Source organism: Agelaius phoeniceus, chromosome Z (genome assembly GCF_051311805.1).
Source record: "Agelaius phoeniceus isolate bAgePho1 chromosome Z, bAgePho1.hap1, whole genome shotgun sequence".
Lineage (NCBI taxonomy): Eukaryota > Metazoa > Chordata > Aves > Passeriformes > Icteridae > Agelaius > Agelaius phoeniceus.
Window position 1 is genome coordinate 25,957,618 of NC_135303.1, and position 17,756 is coordinate 25,975,373.

The 17,756-nt window shown below is 38.4% G+C and overlaps 1 protein-coding gene across 9 annotated transcripts in view; it reads left to right on the forward strand.

Annotated features, from left to right (window-relative positions):
• Nucleotides 1–17,756, forward strand: part of TRPM3 (transient receptor potential cation channel subfamily M member 3) — a 411,073-nt gene that overhangs the window by 335,662 nt on the left and 57,655 nt on the right. For all 9 annotated transcript variants that reach the window (XM_077171883.1, XM_077171878.1, XM_077171882.1 and 6 more), the window contains exons 9-12: nt 2,908–2,980; nt 9,991–10,091; nt 11,873–12,007; nt 14,650–14,700. In XM_077171883.1, the coding sequence (XP_077027998.1) occupies nt 2,908–2,980; nt 9,991–10,091; nt 11,873–12,007; nt 14,650–14,700 (360 nt within the window). The remainder of the gene's footprint in view (nt 1–2,907; nt 2,981–9,990; nt 10,092–11,872; nt 12,008–14,649; nt 14,701–17,756) is intronic.

Consider the following 17,756-nt stretch of genomic DNA (forward strand, 5'->3'; position numbering starts at 1 on the left):
GCAGCAGAGCTGGGGAAGGGTCTGGAGCACAAATCTAATCAGGATCAGCTGGGGGAACTGAAGGTGTTTAGCCTGGCACAAAGGAGCCTTATCACTCTCTAGAACTCCCTAAAAGTTGGTTGTGGTGAGGCAGGGATAAGTTTCTTCTCCCAGGTGGGAAATGCAGGTTTGGATTAGATATTAGGAAACAAATCTTCACTGAAAGGCTTGTTAAGCACTGGACCAGGCTGTCCAGGAAAATGGTTGAGTCACTGGAGGTATTTAAAAGAAGAATTGATGTAGCACATGGTTTACCAGTGGACTTGACAGTGCTGTGTTAACAGTTTAACTGGATGATCTTAGACATCTTTTCCAAACTAAAAGATCCTATGATTAAGTGACTGTATGAAGTATCATATTTTTCCTTGGTTCTGTCTGAAATTCTAGTTCAATATCAGACATGACCCCAAAATTATAATTCTAATGTCAGTCTGAGCAATCTTTCAGTTTCCATCCTTTTTTTACCCAATTATTTGTCTTCTCTATTTTGCTACTTGAATTATGCTAGGCCTCTTAAAAAATAGTAAAGCAATAGTTGATGTGGAAGAACAGCCTTTTTATTCTAATGTAACTAATTTACATATTTCCATTTTATTTTTAATACAGCAACACTTCATTCTTCCAGTGGGTTTATTTTTCTGATGCACGCAGAGAAGAGGGTTAAAAAAGAAATTGGAAGTTTAAGGTTATATGTGGTCCAATGTCAAAAAAGTACTTTCTTTAATTTTCCTCTGATGATAAGCTGTTCAGTGCTTGCAATTTATATCATTACTTTTTATTAAGTTGGGAGTTCACCAATCGTGTGTTTAGTTTGTGATGTTGTTTGTTCCTCCTCCAAACTGTGTTGTCCATTATATTCAGTCCCCAATGTGCAGACTGCCTCTCCTGACACCTAAAGACAGAGAAGGACATTTTGCCATTTCGTGCTCCCTCCAAGTTTGTCATCTGTGGCAAGGGAAGCACATCATGACCATGTAGAGCAGAGGGTCTGGTCTCATCAGCTCACCTACTGACTGTTTTTTGAGATGAGACATACATAGAGATGTTTATTTCTATTCACATTACCTATGGGCAGAGTACCTGCATTGCCAGGAAAGCTTCATTGCCAGTCATCATGGAAATAGAAAAAAAATGGAAAATTATAATGAAACATTTCTTTACAAGAATGTGATCAAACCCAGGATCAACCCTGATCAAATCCAGGCTCCTATAAAGGTGGTTGATGTTCCATGCTTGTCAGTGTTTAGGAGGCATTTGGACAATGCCCTTAGTACCATGCTTTAACTTTTGGCCAGCTCTGCATCAGGCAGTTGGACTAGATCATTGTTGAGGGTCCCTTCCAACTGAAATAATCTATTCTGTTACTATTCTATTCCTATTCCAATTCTATCCTATTCTATTCCATTCTGAACTTGTGGTCTGGGGATAGACATCAAGTAGTTTGCCAGAAATATCTGTATATTCCAGAGAGAGAGAGAGAGAGAAAACACTTCATTAAAGTATCGTTTATGCTTTGTATCAAGAGCACTGTGAAGGATCAAATCAAGTCTAACTTGGAAATAGTGTACTTTAGCTGGGGAGGTTGCCTAACATAAGTAATGTCTTACATCACCTAACTCAATTGACTAATTGAGCTAAGCCAGTTTCCTATTCCTTTATCCAGTTTGCTTTTTAGCCTCTAAGATGCTGTTCTACTGTCACTGCTACCAAAACCTCTGAAACTCTAGGATCAAATGAAGGTAGAATAGGTGCTAAAGGAGGGCTGCACTGGATTTCCTGGGATACACTCTACAGCACTTTTCAGTGTCAGACTGGAGCTTATCACTGAAGTTTTGCCTTGTCCTTCAGACCTTGTATCCCTCCTTCTTCTGTGACGGTAGACAGTACTTGGTGCCCTGATGTTTGCTCAATATCAGATGCTGTTGCAGTTCAGCACTGTATGAGTAGGAATCTAGGAACATGGAAACAACAGATGTTGCTCAATATGAATATAAAAAATGCTTATGTAATTCCTAATTAAAGGTGTCACTTATTCTAAAAAAAAAAGGAGTTGAGGCAGTCCATACCAGCAAAAGAAAAAACAGACAACAAGTGCTCAGATCAAAATGATGACATAGTTTTCATGGGTAAAAGAAAGGCACAAGTAAAACGCTGCAATCTGTGTTGCTTGATAAGACGCAGAGATTCAAAAAAAGCTATTGCTATGGCAACAAAAGGAGCAAGGGGATTTACACTTCTGTATGTTTCAATGCAGTCTTAACCAAGAGTGACTCTGGCAAGAAGGAACAGCTGCACATTCATTCTTATAATTTATGGATTGTGAATCTCACCTCACTGCCTCAGAGCCTATAACTTAGAGCTATAGGTCATTGACCATACATGGCTGAAGATGTTCCCAGACCTGTTAGAAGCATAATTCTTAGATTATTTATCAAAGGCTTTCCTGTATAGAATCTCAAGGTTGAATAGGTTTCTAATATCACTTGAAAATATTTATTCTATTCCATATGCCATCAATTAGGTCCACACTCATAGGACACCTAAATCTTTCTTGTAAACTGTTGAGAACATTAAGTCTAATGTCACTCTAATACAGGAACATTCCTTCATCTCCAGTTTCACCCTGTAAGTGTCACTGAATGCTTTTTTTCCATATGAAGATTAATACAATTTCTATCTTACCAAATTTTATGTCACAAAATATACTGCGTGTTAATCCAATTTAATTAGTTCCTCATAAATCAAATAAAGTAAGATTATCTCATCAACATCAGGACATTTTAAGATTCAAATCACGTTGCCCTAATTTAAGTTGTTTTTCTTTAATTACTCTCGTTTTAATAACGGTATTGTCTATTAATATTGCAGATCACAGTTTTTCGAATGGGATCAGAAGGACACCAGGATATTGATTTAGCTATCCTGACAGCACTACTAAAAGGTAACAGAGTTGAGTGAATCTATATCAATCCATTTTGTGTCTCTGGTGTCCTGAAACCTGCATTTATTGACATATCTATCAAGATGATAAATCTATACTGTGAAACTGAAGTATGCTTCTTGCTCTAATTGCTTTATACAAACCCAGCTCTTTCTTTAATGTTTAAACAGCTACTGTTTTTCCTTTCTGAATTTTTATTCCCCACAATCACTGATGTGTCACAAGAAATACCAGTGGTGACCCCCAACACCAGTTACTTGAGAAGCTCAGTATTCACGAAGCCAAAGAACTCCTCAGACTCAGATTACCTTGGTAGCTAAAACATCCATTTAGATAAAGCTGGCTCTATTGACAAAGTAAGATGTTACCTGTAGTCATCCCTAGAAAGTCCGGAAGTAGTGTGAGGTTCCTTTCAGCCTCCACTTGTAGATTTAAGAGCATAGCTATTGGGATGGTTGGCCTTTTAATCTTTAATCTGGCTTGTTTTTACATCATTCTAAGCCATTACATGTTACACTTCTGCTCTTAAAATGTTGACTTTAAATTTGCTATTGCTACAGTTCATGATAGACCCTGATCTATATTAATTAAAAAATTAGTTCAAAACAAGAATCAAGAATTTCATCTATCATCAAATTTCTCTTTTGTTCCTTGGAAATAATATAATTGTAGGTTTCATTTTTATCTTAAATGTAACTGAATCCTTCATTACCTTCAGTGTGAAGGTATTCTCTTCACATTTGTTTTTAAGACAATCCCTGAAAGTACTGCTCTTGTTTTCTATTAATAAGGCAAAGAATGTCTTAGAGTTGTGATTCTGCTTTTTCTAAATGTGTTTTCAAGATCTGTATCCCAACACAGTTCCCTGGAGTCTTCTGAAAACTGACTCTTGGAAGCTGAAGAAAATAAGTCACATGCCTGTGAGGGATTGTTTTCTATTTGAAATGTTCTTTTGCAGTATTTACATGAGCAACTGTTTTAATGGTTGCTGTCTCACTATATGAGCAGTCCTCCCTGGTCTGGAATATCCATTTTGCAAGTACTTAATTGGTGCTGTTGGCCTCTTAGTAAAACAAAATTTCCTTTTCTCTTGATGTTAAGAATGCAAGTCATCATAAGAAACTTTTATTAGCTCAGGAGGTGTCTGGATCTGTGTAAGTACTTCTGACATCTCCTTTCATGCTTGTCTGAGAACCTTGATTTAAAAATCTGCTGATGGCAGCAACATTTGTTTCTTGCTCAAGAAAGAGCCAGAGGAACTAAGACTTACACTTCATCTTCCCTGCTCCTCTGGACTTTCTGATTATGAAGGTACTCAGTGAAGATCAGATTCATCAGGCGCCTCTGGCTCATGTAAGCCTCCTGATCACAAGGTGTTTAATCAATATGTGCAAAGACGAGATCTGTTGTCTCAGCCAAGTCAGTTGTCCTTGTTCACACCGTGTCTTTGTACAGGTGTTCTGGCCCACCTAGAAAGAAATACTGATTTTCTGAAAATATACCTCACTAGCCTGATGGATACTTGGGTTTTTCGTCAAAGGCTAGGGTAGCAATGCTGAACCACTTGTCTATTGCTTTTTAATAAGTAATTTATTTATAATAGGTAAAATAAATAGATTTTTTTTCCTTTTGGAATTTTCATGACATTGAAATTGTCGCGGCATTAGAGTTTCCACAGCATTGAAAACTTACTTCCTACAGTTTATTGTCTCTAAAATTAAAGAAAAATAATAATTGTAATCAGTAAATTAAGAGATTTGAAGACTGAGTCTGAGTTATCTTGACATTCATAAATTTAAATTTAAGAATTCATCTCTTCCTACTCTCAAGTACTGTGTAAAAAAAAGGAGCAGAGCAATGTATGAAACTGGTAAGTGAATACCAGTAACTTTTTTTCAGTCTTCTTGATAAGGAAATTGCAGCTTTTGGTAGTGCAAGAGGATGGTCATCATCAGCTAATGACCATCCCACCCGTGCGTGAGTGATTTGGTCATGGAGGAGTGGGACAAGGGTTTGGAAACACAAAATATCACTTCCTATTTGCTGTGTAAAATTTGTGATGAGCTAATCTCTTTTTAAACCCACACCAGACACACTGGCCAATTCAGGAGTTCTCCTGTACAGCATATTCCACAAGCCCCAAACTCAGCACCATATATTATTTCTTTGTTTGTTTTCACAAGGCTCTTGTTTAATCTTGTCAGCAAGATTTATCTTTCTTGGAAGTGATCTTCAATAAACTACAGAATGGCATCCAAACTGGTTATCAATTTACATTGCATGGATGTCACAACAGCATATGGTTTGCAAATTCTTTTTTTTTTTTAATGTTGAGAGACACAAATGTGGGAAGTAAGTTTCCAAAGGCATGAGTTTATAGCAGGCAAGTTTATCAATACAGTTTAACTGTTTATGCTCTCTTAACTTGAGCAGTTGGAACTCACACCATAATGGATTTTGTCCTTTTGCAGCTGCTAGTGAAGCAGAAGGCATATGACAGGGAAGTTAAAGACAGCATATGGAGATGGTCTAAAAAAACACTTGTTTTGAAGTGGCTTCAAAGATCCTAGTTCACGAAGCTGTTGCAATGTCTGGAGCAGACTAGTGCCAGCAATTTTTCAGATGGTGCTCCAGAAGCCTCCCCAGTGCTACTGTCAGCACTGGGAAAGGGAGAGGTGCTGTGTGGTATGTGCATACAGTGATATTACTGCCATGTACCTGCTGGGATAAACCATGCTAGGCTGCAGCAGAGCTGAAGTTCTGCATACTTTCCAGCCTGTGAGTAAGTCATGATTCATGCTCACTGAATAGCCATCATGTAGTATCAGATGGTCAAGGATAGTCTGCCAACCATGAAATCACAGACACAAAAAGGTTTCAGAGTTAGGTCAGCTATCTGGTTACTGCACTTGTAGCTGTTTTTGCTCTCTGCTTTTATATTGTCAATTGGTTTCCTAATTGCCAGGATGGTTCTGTAGCAAATGCTGTGGAAAGGCAGCCTTTGCACTAGAGAGCTGCTGAAACAGGAGATAGCGTTGGACCTGTAGAGACACTGAGCAAAAAGTTAATTTGTTTTTTCATTTTCCCTAATCTAGTTCTTTTCTTTAGATGTTGATTCAAAGAGGAGACTGACATGCTTATGTGCACTGTGGAAATTGATATCCCACAACCATTTCTGTCTAGGTAGATGTTTCATGTCATTTCATCTTTCCAGATACCTGAGCACCAAGATCATAGGCTATTCCAGGAGAATCCTTTAGGGGTTTATGTTGGTCACAGTAAGCTTTAGCCAGTACATAAAAGCCTGTAGTAATAAGTACATAAAAGCTCTTCAGTAATCCTGCAAGTGCACAGCACTCATTGTCTGATGTGTACCCTGGCTCCCCGAGGAGACAGCGTTGAGTTTATAGTCCCAGGCTGTATCATAAAGGAGTTATTACATTTTCAGTCCAAAATATTGTGTAGACAATGTGACTTTTTACCAAAAGAGTCTATGCAAGCACTGCTGGATGGCAGCCTAAGAACATAAAATTAACATCTGCAGGAACTAACAGCTGTCCCAGCAGTCTATCTATATCCAGTGGTATCTATACCAAGATAAAATACTGCCAAAACAATGTATTGCATCCCAACTGCAACTTTTCTTCTAGGAGCAGATGAAAAGAAGGGTCACACTGCAGATGTTGTCATAGTCTCAAAACATTCTTTTGAGGAACATATCTTAGAATCAGCCAGACACCAGAATACTGAGTAAATATTACAGAGACATTAGTCATATTACCCAAAACATTATTTAATGCAATAAGTATGATATGGTAATTAAAATAATACAATGCAATAGGTTATTAACTCTACCTTATGTATTTCCCAAATATCCTTTGGCTTTGATTTGAGCAAGTTACAGTGACACTCATGAGTGACAGGCATCCCCAGAGAGGTCACATTTTGGATTCTTCCTGCTGACTCAAGTCCATATTCTATGGCACTAAATGCAGTCAAGGAAATGATTGAAAGCAGACTGTATCTTAAAAAGGCCATCTCATGTTTTTTCTGGGGAGTTTTTCTTATATGAGTGGAATCATTCATACTTCTTAATCGTGGGTAGAATTCTACCTAAAATAGCCTGAATACTTCCTTTTTCATGTGAGACAAAGGTCATCAGTTCTATCCTAGAATAAAATCAATTAAAAGGTATCCACAGCCCTTATGCTGTTCTGTACAAACATTCATAGCTTTGATTTTCCTTGTCCTCTTAAGTAAAATCAGTGTTATGCACATTCATCTGAAAACCCCTCAGAGAAGACAGGAAAGAGGAGAAGGAAGCAAGGGCTTTCCAGCAAGAAACTGTACTGTGGAAGCACTCATCCAACCAAATGCACCAGAGCCCCAGGATGCACATCCATAATCGACACCCTAGCTGATAGGCTGCTTCAGACCTGGAGTACAACATCCCCTTGAGAAGCCACACATTTCCTTCTACTGCCAGATACCTGCAGTGCTCTATGAGACAATGAACTCAAACATCGTGGCAGCAAGCGCTGAGAAGAGCATCAACTCCAGGACTGCACATGCGCCAACAGGAAAACTCGGCCACTGCTGGCAGCCTTAAGCACAGTGAAGGGAGATGGGAAGGACACAGGCTGGACCACGGCTTGCTTTCCCCTCTGCTCAGTATTTGGAGCAATCAGCATGCTCAAAGAAAACAATTTTGGTGAATGGATGAGCAGGCACCACCTCATGCCCCATGCCAGCCGTTCCTTCCTGTGATCAAATGCACCAGAAGACCCTCTATTTATCTGCCAGCTGAATCTTTTCTAAAGCATGAAAAGGGCCAGGACTGCTGGGGTCAGTTGCCATGAACTGGAGATCACTCCCTGCTAGGGCTCAGAGGTTATTTACCTGGAGCCTCAGTGATTTAGCTTGACTTCTGCCTCAAGTGGGGGCAGTGTAAACAACCCCCTTCCCTCCCCAAGTCCGTCTGATCCTCTCTCGATCCAAAATTATTTCTAACTAGATGGCACCTCTGGCTACCCCTATCATAGGCTGTTGTAGGAAAATCAGGAACTGGAGCTCCCTCATCACATGTGTGAAATGTTGTCAGGCTGTGGGATCACCATCACTGCCCCCAGGTTTTAGAGTTCACCCATGTGTTTCCTCCATGGCTCACCAAAAACCTTGACTAAGCACCTGCTAAAGCTCTCACTTCTCCTACAAGCACATGATTGGGAAGGAAGAGATCTGATGAGAACATCTCTTGTTTGCTTCACAAGGGGGGAGAACATTATTTGCTCTCTGTGTTTAACTTACACTATCATACTCACTGCAGGTATTTTTTTTTCTGTTTTTATAAATAAATCTTGGGATGTAGAAATGTAGAGACATTTTTGCCTTTCCCAAAGGTAAATATTTTCTGTTCTTGAATGCTGCATATTGCTTGTGTAAGAAGCTCCAAAAGTTTCAGATGTTGTTGGCATCCCCCCTGAGGTCTCTTGTGAGAGCTCTTGTTTGTGTTGCAGTACATAGCAATGAGAAGTTGTGTCTTATGAAAAGGGGCATTCCTGATACATCTTAGCCACAGAAGTCACAGAAGTATTTTTACTTTTTTTTACCTTCTTCATTTGTTTCAATTCTATTCTCTTCCTGCATTGTCTACCTTTTTATCAGAGCTCATTTCTGTATGAATGTGATTTGGATGATTCACAATTCACCATCTCCCAAACAATTACTGTAGGTATTGACAAGGAATTGGCCATATCAGCAGTAAACTGACTTCAAAGTTGAGAGTTATGAAATTAAACTATAGGCTAAGCTCCACAAAGTTTTTTATTAAAGTCTTCACAGGGAATTTCAGCAGCCAGCTTTATGTTTTCATTGCCTCCTGTTTCAGAGTCCACTTTCAACTGGAACAGTGTGTGGGTTTGAATTGTACTGAAATGGGGACACAAATGCTTTGAAGTAATGAAAAGCTTTTATTTATCCTCACTCCATGATATCAGTATAAGAATTAATAAACACAAAATAACAGTAGAGATATGAGGTCTTTAAAAAATAAGCCCTTATACAATCACCTAACCACTGCAAGCAGATATGTAGTTAAAAGTCAAAGAGCCCTTTATTTATTTGGTTGATCAGTTCATTCAGGCCAGTTCTCGCTTTGACATTGAAGCACAAATGCTGTTTTATTATTACAAGTTAGCTGAGAACTGTGAAATAAAAAAGCACAGCAGGACAGGAATGTCCCACAATGTCCATTAAAACTGCAGGGAAAATCATACCCTCCCTTCCAAAAACAAAGAGCTCCAAATCCATCTTATCGTCTGCATAGTTTCTCATTTAATTTGGATATATTATACCTTGACACAAGCTTTATAGAATGCTTACTTACATGGGTATTTCATATGTGAAGGGAAATTTGTCCCACCAGAATGCTTCAGTACAAGTAGGGGAGAAACTCCCTCCTATGCCTCTTATCCAGCTGGAATGTGTAAGATGCCAAAAACATGAAGAACTACTGAAATCAATGGTGTCTGTATGAGTTGAATCTTCTTGTAATTGCCAGAGGCATGTATGTTTGTGTGTGTGTGTGTGTGTGTGTGTGTGTGTGTGTGTGCACGTTTATGTGATACATGTGGGGGTGTGTGTATTCCTGCAGTTCCATCTGTATCCTGGCTTGTTCTCTTGCTTCACATTCAGTAGGAGAGAAACCAAAAATTGCCTCTTCTGATATCACCTGTATCTGCAGTATTTTGAAGGGAATTATGAGGAAATATTTAATGTGTGTAAGACAATCTGAGAACTAGAGATGCAGATTTGAAAACTTCTTTTTTTTTTTTTTTTTTTTACAGGTGAAATGGAAGGTTTCGTTTTGTTTTAATATGAGATCAGTTGCAGAAATCACGTGGACATCTGTGAGACTCTTCACAAAGAGGAGTTACCAGGGCATACTGAGCCTAATCTCTTGTTTCTTTTTTCTCCTGCTCTCCTCCCTGCTCCCCTGTCTGTGAACACAGGAGCGAACGCATCTGCTCCCGACCAGCTGAGCCTAGCACTAGCCTGGAACAGAGTGGACATCGCCCGCAGCCAGATCTTTATTTATGGGCAGCAGTGGCCGGTACAGTATATATATATGTGTATATACACACAGCATCTTCTGTTAGAAACACTTTGCACCCTACAGAGTACTAAATCCATTCTCTTTGCAGTGGTGGTTTTAGTGTGGTTTGAAATACACTGGGTCGTGCCAAGCACACGGTTCCCAGGCACAGTAGCTGAAGGCAGGCACAGTTGCAGAGAGGTTAATGTTCTATTGTCCAAGGAAATGGTGACATCTAGCGATGCCTTAACAGTAGGACACCATACCGCTGAAAAAACGGGAAGTACCAGTTATGCTACCAAACATGACTCTGCAAGCTGAGGAAAACGAGTATACAGCCGTATTTTAGTGCTAGACTATAAATTCAAGGAAAGTCAAAACTTCTTTTTTCTCTTCAAGCAGCACGCTTTTATATGCAAATACTGAATGTGAGGTGAAGGTTTGACATAAAAAATACACCATACAAATGTTGGAGGTCAGGTAGACTGCAGGAGCTGATCAGCAGTGTCACCAGGAATGGGCTGTGGCTCCAGACCTCTGGTGGTGTTAATTCTGCTCCCACTGCTGCTCTGCATCGATCTGCCTGCTCTACATCTGCACCATCCTGTGCTTCAGTTGCTCCCTGGCTAATACCATTCTCAGGGAGTGCCAGGGGTGTGGATTCTCTTCAGGAGTGGGAGGACTGTAAATAGAGGAGTTATTGAATACTGTGTCAGGCAGAGAAGGAAAAGTCAACTCCTTGATTGTGCTACAGCTTTTACAGGTGCAGAAGTCACACAGAAAAAAAAAAAGAAAAAAAAAAAAAGAAGGTCTACATCCTTACTTGTATCTCCCTAAAGTCCAACTTATTCACTCAGGAGTTTCAGCTGGACCATATTAGTCACTGCTGTGACACTTGTTTCATCACTGTCATTAAAATTTCACATGCTATCATTACATGAGCGTTTACAATTCCCCATGGAAAAATTATAACAATGGGAAAAGCTTCTGTTTAAGTATCCTTGCTTTAAATGTAACTTTCTACAGCTTGCTACCCCTAAAAGCTAGTAAAAAATCCTTGCCTTTTCAGTCACGGATTGAGCAGGACTATTTATTTTGTCTTTGATATTGGGCATAAGTACACGTCAAAACACGGGAGGGATTTTAATGGCATTGAATGGTCTTCGCTGTTATCTCTTCATCACCACATCATAGCAAAAATTTGAATAAATTCTGCAAACTGCAAACATTTTGGAAGCTAAAAGCTGGAAGGATGAGATAATTTCTCATCCTCCTAATTCTGCCTGACCTCCAAGAGTTAAGAAGGAGAGGGTTTGTGTAAGAAGACCTCTTGCATTTGGGCCTTCAAAGGAATGCAAATTATGAAGCTATTTCTGTTTCCTGGGTATTCAAATTTCCCTGATGTTCCATATCACAAAGACAAGAAAACTCTAGAAAAGACAGAATTAAAGTCATTATGTGTGCACATAACAAGTGTATCTAATATAAATAAAATGTTTGACAGGAAAAGAAATAATGATAATAATGACATGGTGCAGGTAGAGATATGGTGTCCAGTTTACTGGATTCCAGTTCTTTTGTCCTAGAGTATTTTAACCAGCATTCTAATATTCCTTTTTGAAATGCAGCCCTGAATTAGAAAAATTGTTACAGATTAAAACCGTGATTATTCCATTTCAAGCTTAGAAGAGAAACCCTCAGAATTTTGTCAGTCCCTCTGCTTGTACTGGAGTGACTGAACCAGCTGGATGTAGCCTGCCACGCCCAGGAACAGCTTCAATTAATCACTTGCTTTGCAGGTGGGCTCCCTTGAGCAAGCAATGCTGGATGCACTGGTGTTGGACAGAGTGGATTTTGTGAAATTACTCATAGAAAATGGAGTAAGCATGCATCGTTTTCTCACCATCTCCCGGCTAGAGGAATTGTACAATACGGTAGGGCCAGCCTAAGGCAAATTTTCTGTCTCTATATTCACTGTTCTATCTCCCACTTGTATTGTAATGGCATGATGATGATGATGCACCAGGCAGTCAACACCTGCTGCAGAAATTTTTCATTAGTCCATATTGTCTCTCTTGCTTGTCTCTCATATAGTGTGACATGCTGTGCCTTGCCCACATAATCTGCTGTATGGATTTTGTAAAGATACAAAATAAGCCTGACAAAGTGCCAGCTAATTTCTTGTCATTGTAATTCCAATATGACAAACCTAAGATTTAGGCAGGTGGTACTGGCTGGAAGACAGTCACTGGCAATTTAGGACTGATACAGTGGTGTTGTATGACTCCTGACAATATGGTTTCAGAAAAATCTTCCAACTCTTAATCAGTCTCTGTTAGAATGAAGGGCTTCCCCATGCCCCCACTGAGTTCCAAAAATTAGACCTTTGATTTTTAAAAAACCGTTTGAAAGTTTTTAATCCTTACAATTAAAGTGAATATAAAACTGCACAAATTAAGTCTGCTTCTGAATTCTCAAATGCAAAATACATTCCAGCATTCACAGTATTGTTACTTACTTAGGTAGTAGTTCAGAAAGTTCAAACTTCTTATGTGTAATGAAAAAAAAATCTTCAAGGCCAATCTAGTTGGTAGAATTCCCAGTTTTTGCTGTCATAAGCTGCTACACTGGACTGTTGTCTGGATGTGCATCGCGCTGATGGTGACCAGAAGTCAGTCTTGCAAAATATCAAATATTCATAAAGGATTAATGAAAAGGATTCATTAAATTTGGAGAGGCAGGTATTGATAGATAGATAGATAGATAGATAGATAGATAGATAGATAGATAGATAGATAGATAGATAGATAGATATGTATGTATGTACATATGTGCTACCCTAGAGACAAACTCCCATCTGAATTTTGGTCAGCTTACATTTTGCCTATTGACAGGCATCTATTATTATATTAAAAACAGAATGCCTACAAGTATTAAAAACAAATGCCTACAAGCTTCCTTGTAACAGGGATAAGTATGGTAGTTCTTGTACAAAAGCCAGTTTTTACAGGGAATAAGTTTGACAGAAGTCTTCAGTTCCCCAGCTAAAAGAAGGGCTTTTTGAACAAATTTATTGCTATAGAAATCAGCGTACATTTTTTCATGTACAAATTCCAAAAGACCCAGGCTCTGAAATGCCTGAACTACCAATTATACTGTATGACCAAATGCATCCATAGTAGCCTTAGCACCAAAAAAAAATTACATGGCCAGTTAAAAATGACCATATTTCAGCATAAGACTTAGGAACGACCTGTGAAGCTACAAACCAGTGAATCTTACCTCTGCTATGGCAAATTTGTAAAAATAGAATAAAGTATAGAACTACAGGCAAGGGAATCAATTTTATGTCACCAAAGAGTTTATCAAGCTTCTATAGGAAAATGTTAAGCCTTGGAAATCTATTTCTGCAATCAGCATGCAGAATAAGAATGTTGCCCTTGGTTCCATTTTTTTTTTTTTTGCAAAAATTTGACAGTATTTTAAAATTTCAAAGGTTATTAAAGAAATGTAGCTGCCATGGTTTAGAAGATCAGGGACAATTTTAGTTTAAAACCTACTTGAATGTTAAAAAACAGGGAGAAGGAAAACATGGTCCATTTTGACCACAAAAGGACGTTATGACCAGGGTCATGGAAGACCCTGGAAGACCACAGCTGTTCAGCTTGTTTATGTAAGATCTGAAAAATGGTACCTACAGAAGAGACAATAATATTTGCAGGTGTTTTAGAAAATCTGAAGCAGCATATAAAGAATCACAGGTAAGTCTCATCATGCTCAGAGGTGGGATTACGTAAAATTAAGTGTTGGGAAGTGCAAAGCAAAGCATATATGGAAACATTGACTCTACACATGTGTAGTGGTCTCATCCATATCAGCTACAACCAAGGAGACCTCTCATAAAAATCTCTTTAAAAAAAGCAACAGTCAAAAACAAAGCAGAAAATAAAGTAAGATGTAATAATAGTAGTAGTAGTAGTAGTAGTAGTAGTAGTAGTAGTAGTAGTAGTAGTAGTAGTAGTAGTAGTATGATCAAAATTGCGGGACTCCTCTGCAGAATATTTTTGCAATGACAGCTGGAGTCAAAAGATTGGAAAAATTCACAGACCTTGCATTATGCATTCACATGCATGTGCATTCACAGGGAGCAGCTTTCAGATGAGACAGGCTCAATGCAAAGCCAGGCTCAGAGGCACTCTGAGCCACCAGTGGTGGAACTGGAAGTCCTGAGTGCAGGAAGGCTAAGACTAAAGCAGTTGGTTTTGCTTCCACTCTTTCCCAGAGGCTGTGCTGTACTCCTGGTTTTTCTAAGCCAGAAGCCTAACCCAATACATAGGACTTCAGTTTTCATCCACTGTAGCAGTTCATAGGGTTTTCTTAAGCAAGAGTTTTCTACAAAAGAGAAAAACAGGTGAAATAATGCTCTTGTAATTGTTTGGGGATTTTTTTAATTGATAACACTGTACAATTGAAGTGCTCTCGGCTGCCTGATTTCCAAACCAGCAAGGTGAGAAAGTTATCTCAACGTTTATATTTTGTGCAAACTATTTTGTTTTTCTTCATTTGTCCTTTGCAGAGACACGGACCATCCAACACTCTGCATCATTTAGTCAGGGATGTGAAAAAGGTGAGTCAAATAGACGGTAGGTTGAAAATAATGTTATTGGTTTTTTGTAGCTAGATACAATCTCTGTTTTGCATGAGCTTTCAGTCAGAGTCTTCTCCTTCTTGCCAGTACAGAATGTCCTGTTTGTGTACTCCAAATATGAACTTTTTGCATACAAAGCACAATTAGCAAGTTATTTGGCTTGCTTTCTCTGTGGTTTTAGACGCTTGAGTAATAGTGTGTCTGCTGCCATAATTGTAGGCTCTTACATACTGTGTGGATTTATGCTGTTACTTGTATTTTTCCATACCTGCAACTGTTGTCTAAGCTACTTTCTGTGTTGCTAGTTTACTTCCAAGCCTGTAAAATAGCTATTACCCTAGTGCTGGATCCTGGCTTTTGGAAACAGTTCCTCATTCTTTATTGTGTGGTACATTTTAGCCATCTTCCTCAGCAGAAATTTAAAAATTAGTAGTGCAAGTTCCCCCTGACCCTTATCATGTTAATTTCAAGAATCTTGAGTTATAAAAATCTATTAGAAGAGCTGGATGGAAATACTGAAAGGTCTAGTGGCAGGAAGGAGATACCAAATACCTTTACAACTGTGCTCAGGATTAAAAGACTTACAGCGGCTGTAAGGAATAAAAATCCCTTATCCTTTAAATATATGGATCAAGTAAGGAGACTGAGTCTGCAAATGACCTCATCAACTTGAGTATTCTCCCAGAGAATGTGCGGATTACAGCTTTGTACATTATGTAAGTCAGACCTCAAGGGTAGCATACTTGAGAAAGGATATCTCTGTACGTGGAACTAGATAGAAAATTTTAAAAGGAGAGGGTATTTTTTTTCTAAGAGCACAGCTTTTAGTGTTTTTTTCTGACAGTGACAGAATTGAAGCCACCTAAGAGAGGAGAGTTGTATTGTGTCATACAGCACCTTTTTACTAAGTAATTTTACAGAGTAATCAGTAGCATGTTAGGAAGTTTCTGGTGGTGTTCTTTGGTTGGTGTGTTAAATGACATCATCATTGTCCAATTATGTATAGGGTATTAAGTGACCATTGAAAAGTGTGAAATGCCTACAAAAAGAAACTATGCGTAAATCCCCTCGGATGGAGCAGAGTGAAGCTAGAATCTGTTTAGAATGGATACTGCTTTTGAAGCTGAAGTTTCCAGAATATTTTATTACTCAATATGCAGTTATTTATGTGCCTTCATGAATTTGTCTTCTACTTTTTTTTCCAAATGCCTTCTCTTCACCAGAATCACCTTTCCAAGATCTTCTTCAAAGGCATAGCAAATTGCATGTTGAGTAACTAAATAATATGTATCTCTTTTTTCTGAGCCCCTAACTAAATATGTATGTTTAAAGAAACTCTTGAAAGAAAAGGCATCAAAGTAGTCAAAGATGATCAGTACTCATGGATGTATATGAATAGACACTGAATAAACTTACACTATATTTGATGACATTATTTGTTCCATAGTGATTTCTAACTACTAAGTGATGGTTATCTTTCCATAAATTTATATTTCTTTCCTCTGTCAATATCTAAAATCTTCAGTAATTCCAACTACATTGAATCAATTTTATGAGCATAGGTGAGGTCTTTGAAAACAGACAGCCTGGTACAGCTCTTTAGCACCTTCCTCAAGAAAACTGGACCTCTGGGGCTCTATTTCTCATTTTGTCCAGGATGAAGAACAGCCAGGTTTCATAAGGAGAAGTGACAGCTCACTATAGCCCTGACAACTGAGCAGATCCCTTACCAATCAACCAAGCCATAAATCAGTCCTCAGATCCGACAACAGTTTAAATGAAAACACCTCTTTGGAAAAAACTTCTTAATGGACACATCACTATTTGACAATTTGATGGTCCATCATGCATGCAAGACAGACCACAGTGCTGATGATAGTTTTTTGAGTTCATGTATATTTTGATGCCACACACCTAAACTTTCAGATTTAATTACAGCATCACAGAATATAAATACCAAAGTATGTAATACACCACCTTGAGACAATACCTAATTGATACGGAATACACTGTGCATTTACATATACCTCTCAGTTTTAAAACCTGCACTATTTAAAAGGGTGTATGCTAAAAAATTGCATCTTGATCATTGTGGATTCTCAGATAGAGAATGGATATTAAAAATCATAGAAGCAGTAATTTACTACTGTTGTACTATATAGCTGTATAAATCAGTAGGAGAGTATTGTTTTTGTTTTGTTTTGTTTTGTTTTGTTTTGTTTGAAAAACAATCTTGTCTGCTTCATAAAGCAAATAATGAGAACAACAGAAGTCATATTATCACATTCCATTTGTGGCAGCCTGTAGACACACGTGCACACACATGTGCACACAAAACATATAATACAGCAATATGTTTTCCCTTTGGGTTTCCAAATACTGCTGTGAAGACTGATAGCCTAGGCAGCATACTGTAAAGGCCTGGAGACAAAATCTTAAAGAATTTACAGTAATCTGAATGTGCATAAATTTTGCATGTATTAACAAGACACATTATCTCATAATGACTCTGCCTCAGATCACCTTTCAGTCCTCTCAATTCCACAGCTACATAGCAGGGCCAACCTGCCTGCAGTTTTGGCCTCATGGCCATTTTGCCATCTCCTGTCAAGGGTCCAGGATTTCAAACTTAACTTTGGCTTCCTTCCATAGACCATACACAGCAATGTACCCAGGCTAAGCAGAAAGAATCAGACAGTGGCTGTTCTGGACACCCTGTCTGCAAGTGGAGGTTGCCCTCTATGAATTTAAAAAATCCTTCCCTGCCTCAACTAGCTGATGAAGATCAGTAGTAATTAATACTGAAAAAAATAATTTTTTTGTTTATCCAAAACATTGTATATAATTAACAGATCTCAGCTCCACTTCAGGATTATTTACATTTCCAAAGTTGGAGGTTTTTTGGACTGCTACTGCACATCTGCATTTCCAAAGAACAAACTAGCAATGTATAGAATTTTGGCAGTATTATTTCTTTCTCAGCATGCAAACTCAGATGTTTGATACATGGTGACACAAAAATGCACTTGAAGAGA